Source organism: Cetorhinus maximus, chromosome 6, assembly GCF_964194155.1.
Source record: "Cetorhinus maximus chromosome 6, sCetMax3.hap1.1, whole genome shotgun sequence".
Classification (NCBI taxonomy): domain Eukaryota; kingdom Metazoa; phylum Chordata; class Chondrichthyes; order Lamniformes; family Cetorhinidae; genus Cetorhinus; species Cetorhinus maximus.
Window position 1 is genome coordinate 42,051,390 of NC_135884.1, and position 23,169 is coordinate 42,074,558.

Genomic DNA, 23,169 nt, shown 5'->3' on the forward strand with positions numbered 1-23,169 from the left:
ATACATAAGGTTTTGAGGTTATTCACTTTAGAAGTAAGAATAGAAAAGCAGAATGTTTTTGAAAGATATGAAACTTTTAAATGTTAATGTTCAGAGAGACTCGGGTGTACTCATATGTTAGCAGCAAGCAAGGCAAATGGCATGTTGGTCTGTACTGCAAGGGGATTGAAGTACAAGAATAGGAAGTTTTGCTGCAATTGCGTCAGGTTTTGGTGAGGCCACACAGAGTACTGTGCACAGCTTTGGTTTCCATATCAAAGGAATACATACTTACTTTGGGAGTGGTACAGTGAGGATTCATTAGTTTGTGAGATGATATGGTGGTCTTATGATGAGAAGCTAAGTAGCTAGGGCCTATATTGTCCAGGATCGAGAAAAATGAAAGACAATTTCTCCTGGTTGGGAAATTTAGAACACAGGAACACAATTTCAGGATAAGGGGATGATCATTTAGGACTGAGATGAGAAGAAAATCTCTTCATTAAGGGTTTGCAAATCTTTGGAATTCTATACCCCAAAGGTTTGTGAATGCCTGTCATTGAATATATCTCAGGCTGAGGCGCAGATTTTTGGGGATTCGAAGGATATGGGGAGCAGACAGGAGAGTGGAATTGATGCAGAAAATCAGCCATGATCATGATGAATGGCAGAGCAGACTTGATGGATATATGGTCTGCTCCTGCTCTATTTCTTATATCCTTATAAGCTTGATAGCATTTTTAAACATTAAAGATAATCATCTGCTTTGGTATCTAATAATTAATAAATGCACCAACTGTTGTTTGACTCTGCGTTACATCTACCCACCTTCATTTTACCATTTCTGATGGCAGCACCATCCTCAGCTAATCGAAGCACATACAGATCCATATTGTATTCACGCCCACCACGAAGGCTGAATCCAAAACCCTTTGGTCCCTTATCCAATTCCACAGTGTACAGTTCAGGTTCCTTGAAGATAAAAGTCACATTGAACAACTTTTGCAGAAAAATTTAAGACAGATATGACAGATCTACATTAAAACGGCTAGGAAAATGAGCACCTTTATACATCCCTCAAATCCCTCTGATAACAACTTGATTGATTTAAAAAGGGGATAGTCCTGGTCAGGGAGAATTTTGCAAATTAACACCATATCAAGTTGTTGCGACCCAGTTATAACTGTTCTGTGTCCAAGGCAACCAGAATTTCCCAGAAACGGGTAGGACTGGATGCATCCAAGTCTCCTCAGTTTGTGTGGGGTTTGCTGATTTCCTGTCTAAGTGGAACCTCCATGGAATTTTGTAACCAGAAATCATTCTTTTCTTCTGCTCTTTGTTCATCACTTTTTTTGCAGTTAAGCTATCTTCCTGTCCAGACAACTAATTGAAACCAAGAGCTAGAGCAGGAAATATTATCAGAGCACAAATTTTAACCATAGTTTTCTTCGACAAACAGGAATCCCTTTGGTATCCTGGAGATCTACTAGAATTATTAATTTCAAAAGATAAATCTTCTCTATTTAAACACCATTCTCACTTCCTTTCCATTACCCAAATGCATAATCCATAATGTTTTAAAAATATTATGTCTGCGCACATTTTGATATCAATCAACTTTCCAATTATAAACTGTGTCCAAATTTATAATGGGAACTGCCCATGTTAACCTGTCACATTGTAATTACACCCTCCCACCTGTGCTGCCACTGTAGTGCCTCAATTTTATATTGCTCAACTCCTCAGCCTGTACTGCAAAAAAAAACTCATAACAACTCTACTTTCCAAATTACAGGTTTTGTAGAAGCATTGTATGAATAAAGGCAGAATGTATTACTCTAAAATGAAGACTGAATTACATTCACATGCCCTTGTCCAAACATCCTTCATTCTCTAAACTTTAGATTTCACTTGGTCTTGGCACCCTGATTGGAATTCCATGATTATTAAATTTTATCAATAACAAAACATGATACATGGTTCAGCTGTCATTCTGACTACTCGTCTGTCCAATAGCTGTCTTACTGGGCTCAATCGCTCTCAACTTGCACTGTTCAGTTAAGTGCAACTTTTACCTGCCAATGGAAACCTGTAATAAATAAACTTAGTAACAGACAAAACATAATTTTTGGCTTAGTAAGAGATCCTTTTTTATAGCCTCATATTATGAAGCCAGCAAGTACTACTCCAGTTTCTCAATGAAAAGCGGCTGCTAGCCATAAAGAACAGGGGTAATTAAATATTTGTTTCCCCTTTTCTCTCTTTTGGGGTAGATATTTCCATCACAGGGTTATCAGTTTCTGTATCAGGTAATCTGGTCACACACTGTTGGACTCTGCTGTTTCTATAGAAGCTCTTGGCAACACAGAACGCATAGAATCTTACTGCACAGAGAAAGGCCATTCCACCATCATACTTTGTCAGTTCTTGAAAGAGCTATCCAATTAGTCCACTCCCTGTTCTTTCTCCATAATCCTGTAACCATTTCCTTATCAAGTGCACATCCCTCATGTACGTTACTGTTGAATCTTTTACTACGCTTTCCAGATCATAACAATTTGCCATGTTATAAAAATGCTCCTTATCTCCACCTTGATCCTTGGCTAATTATCTTGAACGCATATCTTCTGGTTATCAACCCTCCTGCTGCTGAAAATAGCTTAACTTTGAAGTCTCATTGTATGATCTTAGATTGATACGTTTGACCAGCCACAAAATGCAAGAAATTTTAATCAATTCTTTCCAATTTATATTAGTACTCAGCAGAACTTATAAGACTATAAGACATAGGAGCAGAAATTAGGCCATTCGGCCCATCGAGTCTGCTCCGCCATTCAATCATGGCTGGTAAGTTTCTCAACCCCATTCTCCCGCCTTCTCCCCGTAACCTTTGATCCCTTACCAATCAAGAACCTATCTATCTCGGTCTTAAATACACTCAATGACCTGGCCTCCACAGCCTTCTGTGGCAATGAATTCCATAGATTCACCACACTCTGGCTAAAGAAGTTTCTCCTCATCTCTGTTCTAAAAGATCCTCCCTTTACTCTGAGGCTGTGCCCTCAGTTCCTAGTCTCTCCTACTAATGGAAACATCTTCCCCACGTCCACTCTATCCAGGCCTTTCAGTATTCTGTAAGTTTCAATCAGATCCCCCCTCATCCTTCTAAACTCCATCGAGTATAGACCCAGAGTCCTGAAACGTTCCTCATATGTTAAGCCTTTCATTCCTGGGATCATTCTCATGAACCTCCTCTGGACCCTCTCCAGGGCCAGCACATCCTTCCTGAGATACGGGGCCCAAAATTGCTCACAATATTCTAAATGTGGTCTGACCAGAGCCTTATAAAGCCTCAGCAGCACATCCCTGCTTTTATATTCTAGTCCTCTCGAAATAAATGCCAATATTGCATTTGCCTTCCTAACTACCGACTCAACCTGCAAGTTAACCTTAAGAGAATCCTGGACTAGGACTCCCAAGTCCCTTTGCACTCCAGATTTCTGAATTCTCTCCCCATTTAGAAAATAGTCTATGCCTCTATTCTTCCTACCAAAGTGCATGATCTTACACTTCTCCATGTTGTATTCCATCTGCCACTTCTTTGCCCATTCTCCTAACCTGTCTAAATCCTTCTGCAGCCTCCCCACCTCCTCAATACTACCTGTCCCTCCGCCTATCTTTGTATCATCTGCAAACTTAGCCAGGATGCCCTCAGTTCCTTCATCTAGATCATTAATGTATAAAGTGAAAAGTTGTGGTCCCAACACTGACCCCTGTGGAACTCCACTAGTCACTGGCTGCCATCCTGAGAAGGACCCCCTTATCCCCACCCTCTGCCTCCTGCCAGACAGCCAAACTTCTATCCATGCTAGCACCTTGCCTCTAACACCGTGGGCTCTTAGCTTACTGAGCAGCCTCCAGTGCGGCACCTTGTCAAAGGCCTTCTGGAAGTCCAAGTAGATAATGTCCATTGGCTCTCCTTTGTCTAACCTACTCGTTACCTCCTTAAAGAATTCTAACAGATTTGTCAGGCATGACCTCCCCTTGACGAAACCATGCTGACTTTGCCCGATTTTACCATGCACTTCCAAGTATTCTGAAATCTCATCCTTAATAATGGACTCTAAAATCTTACCAACGACCGAGGTCAGGCTAATCGGCCTGTAATTTCCTGTCTTTTGCCTCACTCCCTTCTTAAACACGGGGGTTACATTAACGATTTTCCAGTCATCTGGGACCCTCCCTGACTCCAGTGATTTTATGAAAGATCACCACTAACACCTCCACTATCTCTTCAGCTATTTCCTTCAGAACTCTGGGGTGTAATCCATCTGGTCCAGGTGATTTATCCACCTTCAGACCTTTCAGTTTTCCTAGCACCTTCTCCTTGGTAATGGCCACCATACTCACCTCTGCCCTCTGACTCTCTTGAACTTATCTAGTGGTTACCATGGAGCAGTTGACATACCCTGCTTAAAACCAATGAAAAGATACTCCTGAAGTATTGGAACATGTACACCAGCATCCCAAGAACAAAGCGTAGTGCTGAAAAATTCCAACAGCTTTATTTCAGTAGATCCATGCCAACTGCTAGCTAGAAATTGGGATGCAAGGAAGTTATATTGCTTTTTGTTTCTTCTCCTGTAACTCTTTTTTTGACTGCTAGTATTTTGTATTCTTTAAATATGGTAGAATAAATAACTACTGTTTTGGACTTTTTGGTCTTAGGATTCCGGAAAAGACTGACTGTTAGAATGATATAACACTCAAAGTCACTTCTACCATAGATCACTATTGAACTTATTGGGCTGTATTTATTGGAGGCTGAGTTTTTCTTCCATCCACCTCCATAGCTGTGTCCTTCTTTCATGGATATTCATCGACGGTGGACAACCTTTGGAGTCATTAAATTGTAGTGAAAATTTTCTCTTAATTTAAAAGGGGAATGCTTTTGCTCTCTAACATGTGACTTCCAATGCAGTTACATTCCCAGAACCATATGTAATTAAACTACATCTCCCTGTGCATTCATTAGTCGGTCTTGAATTATAGAAAAAAAAAGCAATTCTTTTGTTTAGAATGAAAGATTGCTCACCCCCTCCCCACTATATTTCAGCTAATTCACAGCAGTGGTTTGTACTTTTGCATAATGTCTGTCTTTGGTCAAAGCCCATTAATACTCATTTGGACACTTGGTGTCTTGTCAGTTTTTATCCTTGGTTTGGGATCTCTTGTGTCAAAGAGACACCTAAATTGCTTACATAGGTGATGTAGTATAGTGAGTACAGTGGTAGCAACAGATACTTAATCCCCGTTTTTGATTTCACCTGTGTAGGGCCACTGAGAGAAGGGGAATGCAAGATGAAAAAGTCTTCATGAATAGATCAGATTTCTCTATCAGACAGAATGCATATAGTGTGTGGCTCAGGAATAGGCTATGAATGGAATGGAGGGTTACATTCTGCTTCACAATATTTAAACAATAAATTAAATACACCACAATTTTTGCTGTAAAATGAATGTAGAAAAAATATACTTTTATTAAGTTAATTAATCATGAAGTGATTCCCTAATGCAGCCAACTCATCTCCCTCTAGGACAGAAAATCTGACAGGCTCACTGTAATTCTCTCTTATTAGATGTTTGAGGGATGTGCTCACACTGCAGCTGCAGTCTGTTCAGGCCACCCACCTGTAAAATGGTGCTCCAGGAACTTTCTATTCTGCTTTTAATTAACATCAAACATTTCTATTTGGCAGATGCAAAACAATAGCTTCTGCCACTAGCAATATCAAATTAAGGAATGCAGCTTTTCAAAGGTAAAATCTTAGGTACGCGAAGCCATTAAAACAAATGACAAACCGTGATCCATACACTTGGAATGCGATTTAAATCTTTCATTTTCATACATTGCATTTACAAGGTTAACAATGTAATTCAAGCCATGCTAATGAATGACTGTTATCATAAGAAGAAACAAAAATGCTCTAATTCTTTTCAATTAAAATTCACCAAATTGTTCGATTAAACTCATTTAGCTACTTTTCTCAATAAAGGATGAACTGCCAGCTGCTCCCAATCTAAGTGACTGTGAACATTTTGAATACCTGACCCGAGATAAAAAGTAGAATTTGATGTGAATTTAAAACAAAAATTTTGAAAATCCAGAGGCCACCATTCCTGTGGTTATGCCAGGATTGCATCCATCAGTGCATTTTGGGGTCAGTGGGAGGGCAGTTAATTGACATGGATCAGTGGACGCAGGCAGCACTACAGGTGCCTTGACTGTGCTACTGTTTGCTGTTCAATGGAATGTCTGGCACCCGACTATTTTTCTTTTGTGAGGGGCTTTGCCTAGGACACACCCACCCACCCACCCCATGCCCCCAACAAGCACCAATGATCATCCCTTCACTGACGCCACTCTGCTGAGTAAGTAGTTGACCCTGATAATTTTACATAAATAAATGTGGCAGTTATACAAGTTAGACAATTTCTCTAGTCTGCTGCCCACTGCACCCCCACAATGAGACATTTTACCAGACAGTTGGAGGCTAGTATGCTCAGTGGTATACATTGCCTCCGACAGTGCCAATGAAGTTTTAAAAACATGGCTCCTTGTTGCACAAAAAAATCAAATTTGATTGAAAAATTAAACCTTTTCAAAACTATATTTAAACTCAGTGACTTCCTATATTAATTGCATGTTCTTTTAATTCAGCCTCAGAATACAGCTTCCATTTATTACCCTATGGTCCAGTTTCCTGCTCTGTGGCGTGATGTCGCCATAATTTTCAACAAATGAAGAAAATCTTTTATTAAAACGTTTACCTATATAAGTCTTGAGAATCAAGACTATCACATGGCAAGTAGATCAGTTCCTTTTTTTAATTTGTTGGAGATCTCCTTAAGATATATACAAAGTTGTAATAATAAACATTCACTATTCCTATTATTCTTGTTTGGAGGTATAAAAGGAACAGAAATATTGAAAATCTTTTCCTGTGTTGTTACCATTGGCAGACAACCGGGCAATATTGAGCATCAGAGCTAAGTCTAATCAAGCTCCACCCAATAGTCATATGTCTCCCTAGGGATCATTTAATAGTCATCAGGAGTGGGAACCCTGACTTTTTTCCCCACCGCTCGATGCAGAAAAATGAGGCCAATTGTAATGTGCTGAGATATGTAAAAAAAAAATCTTCTACTTGGTCAGCACAAGCTAAGGAACAAACCTGGGATGACCTTGTTGCATACTGGACAATGCATCTACTAAATGAGGTATCAGAAGTTGGTTCTGTTTGATAAATATTCATTTTATTATAATTGCAGCACAATGAGGGGTTCATAGCTTGACCGTGGTCTGTGGTGCCATGATTCAATACTAGATGACAAAAACAATTGCCATTATTGTGGCTCTATAGATCAGACCAAGAAACAAACCATAGAAGACCCTGACACGCAAATTTATCGAAACCTATTACATATGGTTGCACGGGGTTTACATGCTGCAGAATACAAGGAGGTTTGGAGAAAGAAAGGCTATTTGGCCCTTCAAACTGGAGAAACCTTTCCCTTTCTAACCCAGATGTTCACATTAATACCAACCCTATTACTGTTATAGGTGTGATCAGCACAAAATACAAACTGATCATGAGATATTTTGTCCTGACGAATTGAATGCTATAATACATGGTGCGTTTAGCTACTCGGTGCTCAAGGGACTACTGAAAAATAATACGGTTACGGCTATTTTCAAGGGGTTTATTAATATCTGAAACTATCAAGATAGACTAAGCAGACAGGGGTTCTTTTCTCCAGAAAAACAAAAAGAGTGAACCAGTCCTTCAAGATTATGAAGGGGTTTGTCAAGATAAATCCCATAAGCAATTCAGGAGAAAATTCTTTATTCAGTGGTGAATGTAGAACTCACTATCACATGAACTGGTTGAGGCAAATGGTCATAGAGGTCTACAGCACAGAAAAAAGCGCTTCAGCCCATCGAGTCTGCGCCGGTCAAACAAATACCTAACTATTCTAATCCCATTTTCCAACACTAGGCCCATAGCCTTGTATGCCATGGCATCGCAATTGCACATCCAAATACTTCTTAAATGTTATGAGGGTTTCTGCCTCTCCCACCCTTTCAGGCAGTGAGTTCCAGATTCTCACCACCCCCTGGGCGAAAAAATTCTTCCTCACATCCCCACTAAACCTCCTGCCCCTTACCTTAAATCTATGCCCCCTGGTTATTGATCCCTCCACCAAGGGGAAAAGTTCCTTCCTCTCTACCCTATCTATGCCCCTCATAATTTTATACACCTCAATCATGTCCCCCTTCAATCTCCTCTGCTCCAGGGAAAATAACCCCAGTCTATCCAATTTCTCCTCATAACTAAAACTCTCCAGCCCAGACAACATCCTGGTAAATCTTCTCTGCACTATCTCTAGTGCAATCACATCCTTCCTATAATGCGGATTCCAGAACTGCATGCAATACTCTAGCTGTGGCCTAACCAGCATCTTATACAGTTCCAGCATAACCTTAAAAACAAAAAGCTAAAAGCTACTGCGGATGCTGGAAATCCAAAACAAAACAAAAACAGAATTACCTGGAAAAGCTCAGCAAGTCTGGCAGCATCGGCGGAGAAGAAATCAGTCAACGTTTCGAGCCCTCATGGCCCTTCGGCAGAACTGCAGCATAGTTTCAACAAGGGAGAAATATAAATTGGTTTAAGGTGGGTGGGGGGGGCGGCGGGGGGGGGGAAGAGACACATTGAGGGTGTGGTGTGAGCAGATAATGATCAAAAGATGTCACAGACAAAAGGGTCAAAGAGGTGTTGAAGGTGGTGGTCTTTGTCTGAGAAAAGTGCTAATTAAGAATGGAAAACAGGATATTCAAAGTACAGCTCTAGTGGGGGTGGGGTGGAAAGACTAAAGGTTTTAGTTTTAGATTTAAAAATAATGGAAATAGGTGGGGAAAGAAGAATCTATATAAATTATTGAAAAAAAAAAGCGGGTGGGGGGGGAAAAAGAAACGGGGTGGGGATGGGGGGAGGGGGAGTTTAAGATCTAAAGTTGTTGAATTCAATATTCAGCCCAGAGGGCTGTAAAGTGCCTAGTCGGAAGATGAGGTGCTGTTCCTCCAGTTTGCGTTAGGCTTCACTGGAACAATGCAGCAAGCCAAGGACAGACATGTTGGCAAGAGAACAGGGTGGAGTGTTAAAATGGCAAGCGACAGGGAGGTTTGGGTCTTTTTTTCTTTTTTGGGACAGACCGCAGGTGTTCCGCAAAACGGTCGCCCAGTTTGCGTTTGGTCTCTCCAATGTAGAGGAGACCGCATTGGGAGCAACGAATGCAGTAGACTAAGTTAGGGGAAATGCAAGTGAAATGCTGCTTCACTTGAAAGGAGTGTTTGGGCCCTTGGACGGTGAGGAGAGAGGAAGTGAAGTGGCAGGTGTTGCATCTTCTGCGTGGGCATGGGGAGGTGCCATAAGTGGCGGTTGAGGAGTAGGGGGTGATGGAGGAGTGGACCAGGGTGTCCCGGGGGGAACGATCCCTACGGAATGCCATCAAGGGGGGTGAAGGGAAGATGTGTTTGGTGGTGGCATCATGCTGGAGTTGGCGGAAATGGCGGAGGATGATCCTTTGAATGCGGAGGCTGGTGGGGTGATAAGTGAGGACAAGGGGGACCCTATCATGTTTCTGGGAAGGAGGAGAAGGCGTGAGGGAGGATGCGCGGGATATGGGCCGGACACGGTTGAGGGCCCTGTCAACGACCGTGGACGGAAAAGCTCGGTTAAGGAAGAAGGAGGACATGTCAGAGGAGCTGTTTTTGAAGGTAGCGTCATCAGAACAGATGCGACGGAGGCGAAGGAACTGAGAGAATGGGATGGAGTCTTTACAGGAAGCGGGGTGTGAGGAGCTGTAGTCGAGGTAGCTGTGGGAGTCGGTAGGCTTGTAATGGATATTGGTGGACAGTCTATCATCAGAAATTGAGACAGAGAGGTCAAGGAAGGGAAGAGAAGTGTCAGAGATGGACCATGTGAAGATGATGGAGGGGTGGAGATTGGAAGCAAAATTAATAAATTTTTCCAGGTCCCGACGAGAGCATGAAGCAGCACCGAAGTAATGATCGATGTACCGGAGAAAGAGTTGTCGCTTGCCATTTTAACACTCCACCCTGTTCTCTTGCCAACATGTCTGTCCTTGGCTTGCTGCATTGTTCCAATGAAGCCCAACGCAAACTGGAGGAACAGCACCTCATCTTCCGACTAGGCACTTTACAGCCCTCTGGGCTGAATATTGAATTCAACAACTTTAGATCTTAAACTCCCCCTCCCCCCATCCCCACCCCGTTTCTTTTCCACCCCCCACCCGCTTTTTTTTTTCAATAATTTATATAGATTCTTCTTTCCCCACCTATTTCCATTATTTTTAAATCTAAAACTAAAACCTTTAGTCTTTCCACCCCACCCCCACTAGAGCTGTACTTTGAATATCCTGTTTTCCATTCTTAATTAGCACTTTTCTCAGACAAAGACCACCACCTTCAACACCTCTTTGACCCTTTTGTCTGTGACATCTTTTGATCATTATCTGCTCACACCACACCCTCAATGTGTCTCTTCCCCCCCCGCCGCCCCCCCCACCCACCTTAAACCAATTTATATTTCTCCCTTGTTGAAACTATGCTGCAGTTCTGCCGAAGGGCCATGAGGGCTTGAAACGTTGACTGATTTCTTCTCCGCCGATGCTGCCAGACTTGCTGAGCTTTTCCAGGTAATTCTGTTTTTGTTTTGTCCAGCATAACCTTCCTGCTCTTATATTCTATGCCTCGGCTAATAAAGGCAACTATTCCATTTGCCTTCTTAACCATCTTATTTACCAGTCCCGCTACTTTAAGGGACCGGTGGACATGCACACCAAGTTCCCTTTGATCCTCGGTACTTCCCAGGGTCCTACCATTTATTAACAGTATGGATGCATTTAAAAGGAAGTTAGGTAAATACATAAACAGATAAGTAGATAAGATAGATAACTAGCCAAGTAAGGGGAAAGGAATAGAAAGGTATACAGATTGGGTTAAATGAAGTACAATGGGAGAAGGTTCATGGAGCGTAAGCAGTGGCATAGATCTGTTCGGCCCCATGAGGTTGGAGGAAACACAATAGAAAACAAACTAACTTTAGTACTTCCTAGTTGTTGGTTCAAATTAGCATGGGCCAAATAGCCCCTTTGTTGATGAAACAGTGGCCAGAATTTTGACCTTGATGAGCGGGCGGGCCCCACCGGCTCGGCGGCGGGAGGGCAGCCGAACTCCGCCGCTGAAACGGGGCTGGCCGCCATTTTATGTGGGTGGGCCTTATGGCCTGCCCGACAGGAAGCGCTATGCGGGGGGTGGAGGGATTCCCCATCTGTCAAAGTGCGCTCTTTCGCGCATGCGTGCGAAAGAGCACACTGCTCCCTGAGACTAAGTGCTGTCTCAGGGAGAGTGCTGAATGTTTAAAAAAACTTTAAAAATAGAGAAAGAAAAACATTATTAACATATCCCCCTCATGTGACACTGTCACACGAGATGGGACATGTTAATAAATATGAGTGAAACTTTAATAAACTATTTAAAAACTGAGATGAAACCTCATCCCGCCAGTCTTTTTTCAGAACCCACTGGGGCTCCTGGCCTGCCCGCCAGCCTTAAGGTTGGACAGGCAAGTCTTTCAATGAGCTTAATGATCCTGTCAATGGCCTCAATTGGCCATTGACAGGTTGGCGGGCGAACAGCTGATTTTGCTGTCCGCCCGCCTTCCTTAAGATTCAAATGGACCGGGATGACGTCGGGGGTTCCACCTGATGTCATCCCACGTCATTTTCCCGTCGGTGAGCGGGCCCCACCCCCAAATCGCCGACGGGAAAATTCTAGCCAGTGTGTGGGTGACAACAAAATTACATGAGAGCATTTTGAATTTGCAATTTTCCTCACTTAAACCCTTTTACTGATGATCTCATATACAAATTTACTTAGGAACATACGAATTAGGAACAGGAGTAGGCCACTCGGCCCCTCAAGGGCTGATCTGATTGTAACCTCCTGCCTACCCTGTTAACCTTTCATCCCCTTGTTTATTAATCACCTATCCAGCTCTGCCTTAAAAATATTCAAAGACTCTGCTTCCACCGCCTTTTGAGGAAGAGAGTTCCAAAGATTCATGATCCTTTGAGAGAAAAAAATTCTCCTCATTTCTGTCTTAAATGGGCAACCCCTTATTTTTAAAACAGTGGCCCCTAATTCTAGATTCTCCAGCAAGAGGAAACATCCTCTCCACACCCACCCTTTCAAGACTCCTCCTTAAAGGTTTCAATCAAGTTGCCTCTTACTCTTCTAAACTCCAGCGGGTACAAGCCTAATCTGTCAACCTGTCCTCATAAGATAACCGGCCCATTCCTGGTATTATTCCAGTAAACCTTCTCTGAACTTCAAATGCATTTACATCCCTCCTTCCTTCCTGGACTGCAGCAGTTCAAGAAGGCAGCTCACCACCACCTTCTCAAGGGCAATTAGGGATGGGCAATAAATGCTGGCCTAGCCAGTGATGCCCACATCCCATTAATCAATAAAAAAAATGAGACCTGTACTGTGCACAGTACTCCAGATGTGGCCTCACCAGTGTCCTATACAACTAAAACATAACCTCCCTACTTTTATATTCAATTCCCCTCACAATAAATGATAACATTTTATTAGCTTTCCTAATTACTTGCTGTACTTGCATACTAGCCTCATGTGATTCATGCACTAGGACATGCAGATTACTCTGAATCTCAGAGCCCTGCAATCTTTCACCATTTAGATAATGTGCTTCTTTTTTATTCTTCCTGCCAAAATGGACAATTTCACATTTGCCCATATTATAATACATTTGCCAGATCTTTGCCCACTCGCTTAACCTATCTATGTACCCTCCTTGTGTCCTCTTCACAACCTACTTTCCTACCTATCTTTGTGTCATCAGCAAATTTAGCACCCATTCCTTTGTATGTACTAAGTTTAGGATAATTGCATTGAACATATTGTTAAGAGGTATTCCAAGCTTGTAAATGGCCTTGATCTAATGGCGTTACACCAAGCACTGAATTTAATTCCAGTAATTAAGCCCACAACTGTCACTTACCTGAGCTGACTTATAATCATATGATACATCTGGCTTTGGTTTTGTGTTATTCCTTCAAACAAAATGAAAAAAATACAAATGAGTTCTGAGATGTTCAAGTCTTTTATTAACACAGCTTAAATGCTACGATGGAAATTAGTAATTGAATAGTAATTTTACAGGATCATGTAAAATCAAACTGTCAGTTCTTAAACACTACCACAATGGCCTGGATTTTGTGTTTGTATTGATGGCAAAACTTTCTGCGTTCACTGTCATGCACAGTTATGTGCGGAAAGCCTGAAGTTGCTGCCAGTGATTCCCTGCTCCTCCACAGAGAGCGCTGAAATTCCCACAGATGGCAATCGTTTAGAAATCACCAAACTGATGAGAATTTCCCATTTTAAGTTGTAATATCAATCTTAAAACCCCCCAAAAAGTTTTGCTATTAACACATTGCTATCTTACCTTTATGCCACTATCAGTATCTTCTTTAGTCTTTAACACTACCATTAACACTCCCTTTATCTTGTGTCCACGACATCTTTATCAATCTCTCCTGGGCTCCCATATATCCCTGACCTTCTACTTTGCCCCATCTGCTCCAACCCCTCTTAGACAGTATAAAATCCATCACACTCCTACTTCTCTTTAGCTCTGAAGAAGTCATACAGACCCGAAACATTAACTCTGTTTCTCTCTCCACAGATGCTGCCAGATCTGCTAAGTTTTTCCAGCTTTTTCTGTTTTTCAGATTTCCAGCATCCATAGTATTTTGCTTTTAGTCAAAAAGTTCTGCCTTGTTAATGGGGTGAATTGAATTTTTAACTGTGTACTAAGTCATAATTACCACTGAAGAACCTTTTTAGCATTGGAAACAAATTTTATAATTGAATAAGGTCAAACTTTTCTATTATAATAAAAATTCCATAGATATTTTTAGAAATAAAAAAACTTCAATAAATATTATATTTCAGCTTCTAATGTGCACGCCCCGAACTTTATTTCATTCCTGGTAAAACGTATAAACGATGAAGCACAATCTGTGCACTTAACTTCTTGGTTACAATTCTTCAATGTGATTGCTGCTTATCCTGCTTGATGACAACACTGCTGCTCGATGGCAGGAGATCCCCTTGATTTAGCGCCAATTTAAAATTAATGCCAGGAAAGGAGAAGTCCACGTTACAAAGACTGTTAGATCTTTGTGAGCAGCTTTCTTCAAGGTCAGCTGTGAGTGCCATCACTTTGATGCTGACTACAAACTTTAGGCCAATGACTTTTCTCCAGTTTATTCTTTACCACCAGCCTTCCCCCAGTGTCCTGCACCCTTCTCTCCAGAATGTAATGACTGATGTTGGAGCTCAGCTATGTGATCATTGGTAGCCCTGTGGTAACTCACTCAAATGTCCAGTCTTCATGAACAAACATACATATTGCCTGTTGGTAGGCATGTCCAGCCTTGTCTTTGGCTCGTTGGTGTATCTCCTCCTGCTGATAACTTCATCAAAACAGACTTCCCATTTTATACTCACAATAATTTTGTTTTTGGGTGAAGGGGTTACATTTAGTGGCAGGAGTAAGTTCACCTTCATATTCTTGCACAAAGACACTGTGATGACTATCACTGGATAGTTATCAGCATGTTGGAACTGGACTGATTTTTCCCTCTCCTAACCCAGAAAGAAATGAATTGCTTCCAAGGATAGCTATATCATGGAAAACACAGGACTATAAGGACATAACTTACCGTCCATCCTGTGGTGGCTGTTGAGGGTTATGGGTGGTTGTAATTGTTGCAATCTTTTCTGCATTTGTTAGCAAGGATGGATTGGAGGATTCTGTAAGAGAAAAAACATACATTAGAAGATGCAACATTGATTATTATAATATTTTATACATAAGAACATAACAGAACATAAGAACTAGGAGCAGCAGTAGACCATCTAGCCCCTCGAACCTGCTTCACCATTCATTAGGATCATGGCTGATCCAATTGTGACTTTAAGTCCACTTTCCTGCTTGCCCCCCATAACCCTCACCTCTCTTGTAGAGTAAAAATCTGTCTAACTCAGCCTTAAATATATTCAATGACCCAGTCACCACTGCTCTCTGGGGAAGAGACTTCCAAGATTACTGACCATCTGAGAGAAGAAATTCCTTCTCATCTCCATCTTAAATGGGAGATCCCTTGTTTTGAAACTCTGTGCCCATGTTCCAGATTCCCCCATGAAAGGAAACATTCTCTCAACATCTACCCGGTAAAGCCTTCTCCTAATTCATATTTCAATAATATCACCTCTCGTTCTTCTAAACTCCAATGAGTATAGGTTCAACCTGCTCATAAGACAATCCCTTTATCACATGAATCAGCCTAGTGAACGTTTTCTGAACTGCCTCCAATGCAAGTATATCCCTCCTTAAGTAAGGAGGCCAAAACTGTACAAAGTACTCTAGGTGCAATTTCACCAACGCCCTGTACAGTGGCAGCAAGACTTCCCTGTCTTTATACTCCATCCCTCTTGCAATAAGGCTAACATGCCTTTTGCCTTCCCATCACTTGCTGTATCTGCATGCTAACATTTTGGTAATTCATGTACGAGGACACCCAGGTCACCCTGTACCGTAGCATTCTGCAGTCTCTCTCTATTTAAATAATATTCTGCTTTTCTATTCTTCTTGCCAAAGTGGAAAAGTTCACACTATTCCACATTATACTCCATCTTCCAATTTTCCCCCCACTCACTTAACCTATCTTATGTCCTTTTGCGGAATCTTTGGCCCAGATTTACCGGCAAGCCACTCCTGCCTCGGTAGAAAGGCCCCCAAAATGGCAGGATTTTCACTCCACAGGGAAAGGAGAGCAGGGCAAATGTGGGATGGCATTGGGCCCTGCCGTCCCTGGAAACAGATTGGAGGCAGCCACAAGAACGACCAAGTGCCAAGGCCGGCTGGTTAAAATGCTTACCTTGACTTTTCTGGGACCTCATCCCAGTTGTACTAAAGGCTGCTAGGCCCATTAGCTCTCACCTCTCACACCCTCACCCATCCCCATTGCTCCTTGTAGCCCCCATGCCAACTCAGTGCCAACCCATGGTCCCTTATACTCCCTCTGCCAACTCATTTAAGCATATGAATTAGGAGCATGAGTAGGCCATTTGGCCCCTTGAGCCTGGTTCTCCCATTCACCATGATCATGGCTGATTCGATCGTGGCCCCAACTCTACATTCTCACCTATTCCCCCTGAAAACCTTCCACTTCCTCATTAATCAAGAATCTATCTAACTTAACCTTAAAAATATTCATTGACCCTGCCTCTGCTGCGCTCTGGGAAAGAGTTCTTAAATGGGAGACCCCTTATTCTTAAACTGTGTACCCTAGTTCTAGTCTCACCCACCTTTCAGCATCCACCCTGTCAAGTCTTGTCAGAGTCTTATATGTTTCAATAAGATCGTCTCTCATTCTTCTAAACTCCAATGGATACAGGCCCAGCATGTCCAACCTTTCCTCATAAAATAGTCCCCCCCGCATCCCAGGTATCAGTCAAGTGAACCTTCTCTGAACTGCTTCTAACACACTTATATCCTTTCTTAAATAAGGGACCAAAACTGTACACAGTACTCCAGATGTGGCCTCACCAACACCCTGTACAATTGTAGCAAAACATCCCAATTTTTATATCCCATTCCCCTCACAGTAAATGACATTTGCCTTTCTAATCACTTGCTGTACCTGCAGACTAACTTTTTGTGATTCATCTGTACTGCATCATTCTGCAATCTCTCTTGATTTAAACAATGTGCTGCTTTTTTACTCCTCCTGTCAAAGTGGACTAGTTCACATTTTTCCCATGGCTCTTCCATGCCCATTCACCCAGTATACACAATGTGTTGAGCCAATGAACCATATAGTAACAATGATATGTGTGAAACTGCCTATATTAAAAAAAACCCCATTCTTTGGGAAAAAGAAAACTGCTGTTCCTCCAGCCTTATAAAGGTGTCTAAACAGATCATTAAAGTATCAATAACAGAAGCTTTAAGCACTTCACACCTCATAATCTTGTGCAAATAAACATTGAGACATTGACAAAAGAGATTGCAAAACAAACTTATAACCACCTAAAAATGTCAATCAAGCAAAGTCAAGATTTCTCTCCAACTGTGTAAAGCAACTAGCCACTCATAATCCTTTTGTATGTCTGGGCCCTCAGCCAAGCGTTACTATGCATGTTATTGATACTTTAATAGTCTGTTTGATTGACACTTTTATAGGGTTGTCGAAACAGTGGCCTGAATTTTCAGCTTGGCGGGTGGGCGCAATCGGTGGGCCTGGGATTGGCCAGGAAACGGACCGCTGACTGAGATTTCACGCTGGCTAGTCATGGCCAACCAGCATGAAATGCGCACCGAAAAGCTCAGTGCTGCCGGGGAGGGGCTGGAAGAGGGCGGGCGATGTCGTCAGCGCAGGCGTGGGCCAGCGCTGACAGAAAGCTGCCTGCTGGCAGAGAGCTGTCTCAGGAAACTGAAAACCTGAAACAGCAAAAATAAAGGTTTCAAAAGTTGAACAAGGTATCCATGCATCATAATCAGTCACCTGAAAAATTTAGTCAATGAAGATGCTGTCCACAGAAATTTATTTAATATTTTATTTCATCACGGAAATCTCATCCCGCCTGTGGATGAGGTTTGTTGAAAAATGCAAAGGCCACCTGGCTGATTCGCCTATCCGCTAACTGTAAGGTTGGATGGGCTATGTAAAATGACAGACAATTTCCCTCTTAATTGTCGGCGGACATGCTTCTGGCTTTTGCGTGTGCCCACCAACCAAAAGTTTGCGCAAGCGTGGATGACGTTGGGACGCTCGCCCAATGTCATCTTGCGCGATTTAACGCCTGATTGGGTCGGGCACGCACCCGCCCGATCAGCGTAAAATTCAGTCCAGTAGTTTATTTTCCCAAGCATTATAAATGGGTATTTAATTTTTCTAAACAGTTTCACATATGCCATTGCTACCATAGGGTTCATTGGTTCTGTACATAGTACATACTGGGTGGATGGGCATGGAAAGGCCATGAGTTGGCATGGGGGTGAAAAGGGACCATGGGGGTGGACTGGGGGGGAATTGACATTGAATGGCATTGTATTGGCATGTTTGGGCTATAAGGAAACATGGCTAAGATCTTTTGAACTTACCTTTCAAAATGTTTCCGGATCCAGATTGTGGTTCACAACTCCTCTGAGGGGCCATGAGCCATAAGCCATGGAGAAGCTGGTCGAACTACATGAAAATTGAACGGTCGGGTGGGGGGTTGGGGGGAAGAGGTGGGGGCAGTAGTGTGGGGAGGTGCTGGTGAGGGCTTGGAGATGCCTACACTCTCAATAAAACTGGCCAGGTCAGGAGTGCAGGCTTTGGGCTCACTACCCGCCCCAGCGAAAATTGGGGGTGCTGGGAATGGGAGTGGTAGTCCTGGAATTGGGTCCTGCCTGCCAATTTTAAAAGGCTCTGGAGTCCTTCCAGCTCCGTGAAAATGTGGGCCTTTGTCTTCTCCTCACAACTTGCTTTCCTATCTTCATATTGTCAGTAAATTTGGCTACAAAATACTCAATCTCTTCATTCAAGTCATTAATACAGATTGTAAATAGTGCTGACCCCTGTGCCAACCTGAAAATGACCCATTTATCCCAACTCTGTTTCATGTTGTTAGCTGATCCTCTATCCATGCTAATATATCACCCCCAAAACCATGAGCAGTTATCTTGTGTAAAAACCTTTTATTTGGTACCTTATCGAATGCTTTTTGGAACTCCAAATACACTACATCTACGAGTTCCCCTTTATCCATTGTGCTTGTTAAAACTCAAAGAACTCTATTAAATTTGTCAAACACCATTTCCCTTTCATAAAACTACGTTGAACCTGCTTGATTGTATTATCATTTTCTAAATGTCCTCCTGCTACTTCCTTAGTAATAGATTCCAGCATTTTCCCAATGGCAGATGTTAGGTTAATTGGCCTATAGTTTCCTGCTTCCTGTTTGAATAGAGGTATTTCATTTTTGATTTTCCAATCTGCTGCGACCTTTCCAGAATCTAGGAAATGTTGAATGATTACAATGAATGCATCAACAATCTCTGCAACCACTCCCTTTAAGACCCAAGGATGCAGGCCATCAAGTCCGGGGGACTTGACAGCATTTCGTCCCATTGGGTTTCCTAGCACTATTTTCTCTAGTGATAGTGATTATTTTATGTGCCATTAAAATATAACAATTTTCATAATATTATCGTGATTTATTGTAAAGGTAGGTTAATAGTGATGTTTGGATTAGTTTCTCTGTGTGTACGTGTGTGTGTGGGGGGGATTTAATTGAATTGGAGACAGCTGGTCTGGAGGTTTTGAGTTATCAACAAGAAGCTAGGTTTGAAATGCTAAATACATAAACATGGCTGAAGGTTTAGAATGAGGGGTGTAAGGAAAATTAGCATTTTTAGATCCATTGTTGTTTGAATTTCAAAGAGATGGTAAGACCTAGCCAGAAGAAGCTAAGCCAAACAGTGTGTTTATTTTTCCCAAAGGTTACTGATAAAATTAGTAGTATGAAAGATTTATGTTATGAGAAAAGTAAACGTGCAAAGATATATTCGAACAATGGAATTTACATTAAAAAGGAAGATACGTGTATAAAGGAGATGATACTATATGTAACGGGGTGGAGGAAGCATTCTAAGATCTAACACAAGTGTGAAAAGCCTCCAGCCTCTGTGCATCAAGTTGCTGTCTACAGGAACTGAAGCTGAGAAAACTCATTTTGAATGCGACTGTCCAGGGTATTGTGTTGCTTTGGCTGGGTCTGTTTAAATCTATTTGTTTTTACTGTTGCCTTAACGGAGGTTTCACTGGGAGCCAGGTTAATTAGAGCTTTTAGGAGTTATTATAATAGTAATTTGTAGCCTTATGTATGTGCTTGAAATCTTTTATTTTGTTAATAAATGTGTAATTTAGTTTTCTAAAAACCTCTGAAGTCGCAGTAGTCTTATTGCTTCTGAATTCAAGGCATGCATCTCAAAATAAAATACAGATTGCAAAACAGTCGTGTCCGAGTGATCAAATTTCCCTTTTGGATTTGATCTGCCTGGCACACATCATCTGCCATGTCATAACAGGTTGGTGGCTTGTCCGGGATATATTTTAAATTTCTTGATTGGTTTGGGGTTGGTGAATCTTAAGGTTACGAGTACGAGAGGCATTTTGAATTCAGGAGTTGGCGTGAGGTGTTTTTAAAGTGATGAGACTGCAAAAATGGCTGTATCCATGGGCAGAATCTTCTGGCTGGTGTGCAGGCGGCGGAGTCCGCATGCCAGTGCTTAAAATGTCGTGCGCTGACAATGCGTGAGCATCCCGGCGTCAGCGCCCAGCATCACGATATTTCGGTCGGCGGGTGCGCTATGCAGCGGGACGCGCGCCCGCCATTAATTAAAGGCCTTGTTAAGGCCATTAATCAACCAGGATTTTGAGGGGCCCGTGCGAACTTCGGGTCGGCGCACGGGCCCAACGGGCAGGCGGGTAAGTGATTTTTTAAAAAACCTCATCCAGTGGCGGGATGAAGTTTGATATCGGGTTTAAAAACTATTAATAAAGTGTTTGTGTTCTTCACTAACATGTCCCATCTCGTGTGACATTTTCACATGAGGAGAACATGGCAATGATTTTAAAATTTTTCTATTTTTAGAGTTTCACAGAGTTTCAGCGATCTCCCTGAGGCAGCACTTTGCGCGCGAAAGAGCGTACTCTGGCAGTTGGGGAATACCCCCCACCTGCACAGGAAGCGCATAGCGCTTTCCGTCGGGCGACACACTGGGCGGGCCTTAATTGGCCCGCCCACTTAAAATGGCTGCGGGGCCCGTTTCGGCGACGGCGATCGGCTGCCTGCCCACCGCCGAGTTGGTCGGGCACACCCGCCCATCGAGGGCAAAATTCTGCTCCATGGCTGAAATTTTTTTGAGAATAGAAGATATAACTCTGATTGGGTTACAAAATGCATCTAAGGGTAAGTTAACAGAGTTGGCAGATAAGTTGCAGTTGAGATTACCTGTAGGGACAAAGAAAGCAGACATAGTTAAAGTGATAGTACAGCATTAAAGTTGGAAGGGATACCTGAGACTAGTGAGTCACAGCTGGAGGTAGTGAGACTTCAGTTGGAAATGAAGAGGCTTGAATTTGAACAAGCAAAGGAACTGAGAAAACTTGAATTGGAGGCAAACGAAAAGGAAAAGGAATTGGGGATGAAAAACACTGGAATTAGAGGCAGCAGAAAAAGAAAGAAAAAAGAGAGATTATTTCAAAAAGAAATGGAAATGCGAAAACTTGATCTCCAGAGGGAAAAGTTAGCAATGGAAGAGAGAGCATTGGAAAAGGAGACTCTGGGTCTGATGTTAGCATTGCAGCATTTCGAGGTTTATGGTGCAAACAATTCATCAGAAACAATTGTTTATACAGACCACAATCCTTTAAAGCTCCTGGACAAATTTCAAGACAGAAGTGCAAGGCTGTTCTGATGGAGTTTATTACTGCAACCATTTAATCTACAGATTATACATGTGGCTGGAGGAGAAAATCTAATTATATTATGTTAATGCATGCATCTGGTACTGTAACAGTGTGTGTATATAGATAAGTATAGGAGGTAGTGTAAGATGGGTTAAGAAAATGAGGCTGTCTTTTTAAATTATGACAGTTCATTTTCCAGTAAGGAGGGGGTGTCATGAAAATATAATAATTTTCATAATATTATGGTGATTTATTGTAAAGGTAGGTTAATAGTGAGGATTAGTTTCTCTGGGCAGAATTTTGCCGTTGGCAAGCAGAAAGCGGGGCCAGCTCGCCGGCGCGCAAAATGACGCGGGATGATGTTGGGCGGAACCCCGACATCACCCCACCCCATTTATATTTTCAGGAAGGCGGGGGCGCAGCAAAATCAGCTGCGGGCCCGCCAACCTGTCAATGGCCAATTGAGGCCATTGACAGGATCATTTAAACAATTAAGGGACCTGCCCGTCTAACCTTAAGGTTGGCGGGCAGGCCAGGAGCCCTGGCGGGGATTAGAAAAAACATGAAACCTCATCCAGTGGCAGGATGAGGTTTCATGCAGGGTTTTAAAAATTTTAATAAAGTTTTTCTGTAAATTATGAACATGTCCCATCTCATGTGACATTGTCACATGAGGGGGACATGTTAGGGAAATTTTTTTTCTATTTTTAATATTTTTCAAAGTGTCAGCGATCTCCCTGAAGCAGCACTTAGCCTCAGGGAGATGTGCGCTTGCAGGAAAGTGTGCACTCACGCTTTTGGGGAATCCCCCCCGCCTGCACAGGAAGTGCATTGCACTTCCCGCCGGACGTCATGCTGGGCAGGCCTTAATTGGCCCGCCCACGTAAAATGGCAGTGCGGCCCGCTTCTCTGGCGAGGTTCGGCTCCCCGCCCGCCAGAGATTGGGTCGGGCCCGCCCGCCCGACAAGCAGAAAATTCTGCCCCTTGTGTGTATGTGCGTGTGGGGGGGATTTAATTGAATTAGAGACAGCTGGTCTGGAGGTTATCAACAAAATGCTAGGTTTGAAATGCTAAATATGCAAACATAGCTGAAGTTTTAGAATGCGAGGTGCAAGGAAAATTAGCATTTTTAGATAAATTAGAGTAGCTTGAATTTCAAAGAGATGGTAAGATGTTACACGTAGCCAGAAGAAGCTGAGCCAAAAAGTGTGTTTATTTTTCCCAAAGGTTACTGATAAAATTAGTACTATGAAAGATATATAGTATGTTTTTTTTTAATTCATTTACGGAATTTGGGCTTTGCTGGCTGGGTCAGCATTTAATGCACATCCTTGGTTGCTCATGAGAACGGGTGGTGAGCTGCCTTCTTGAACTGCTATAGTCCATGTGGTGTTGGTACACCCGCAGTGCTGTTAGAGAAAAGTAAAGTCGCAAAGACATATTGGGACAATGGAATTTGCATTAAAAAGGGAGAAACATGTATAAAGG

The 23,169-nt window shown here is 42.4% G+C and overlaps 1 protein-coding gene across 12 annotated transcripts in view; it reads right to left on the reverse strand.

The window, feature by feature from the left end:
- magi1b (membrane associated guanylate kinase, WW and PDZ domain containing 1b) overlaps nucleotides 1–23,169 on the reverse strand; it is a 457,254-nt gene that overhangs the window by 29,048 nt on the left and 405,037 nt on the right. For all 12 annotated transcript variants that reach the window (XM_078543669.1, XM_078543664.1, XM_078543663.1 and 9 more), the window contains 3 exons: nucleotides 14,881–14,971; nucleotides 13,152–13,203; nucleotides 808–951 (listed from right to left, as the gene is read on the reverse strand). In XM_078543669.1, coding sequence (XP_078399795.1) covers nucleotides 808–951; nucleotides 13,152–13,203; nucleotides 14,881–14,971 — 287 coding nt within the window. The remainder of the gene's footprint in view (nucleotides 1–807; nucleotides 952–13,151; nucleotides 13,204–14,880; nucleotides 14,972–23,169) is intronic.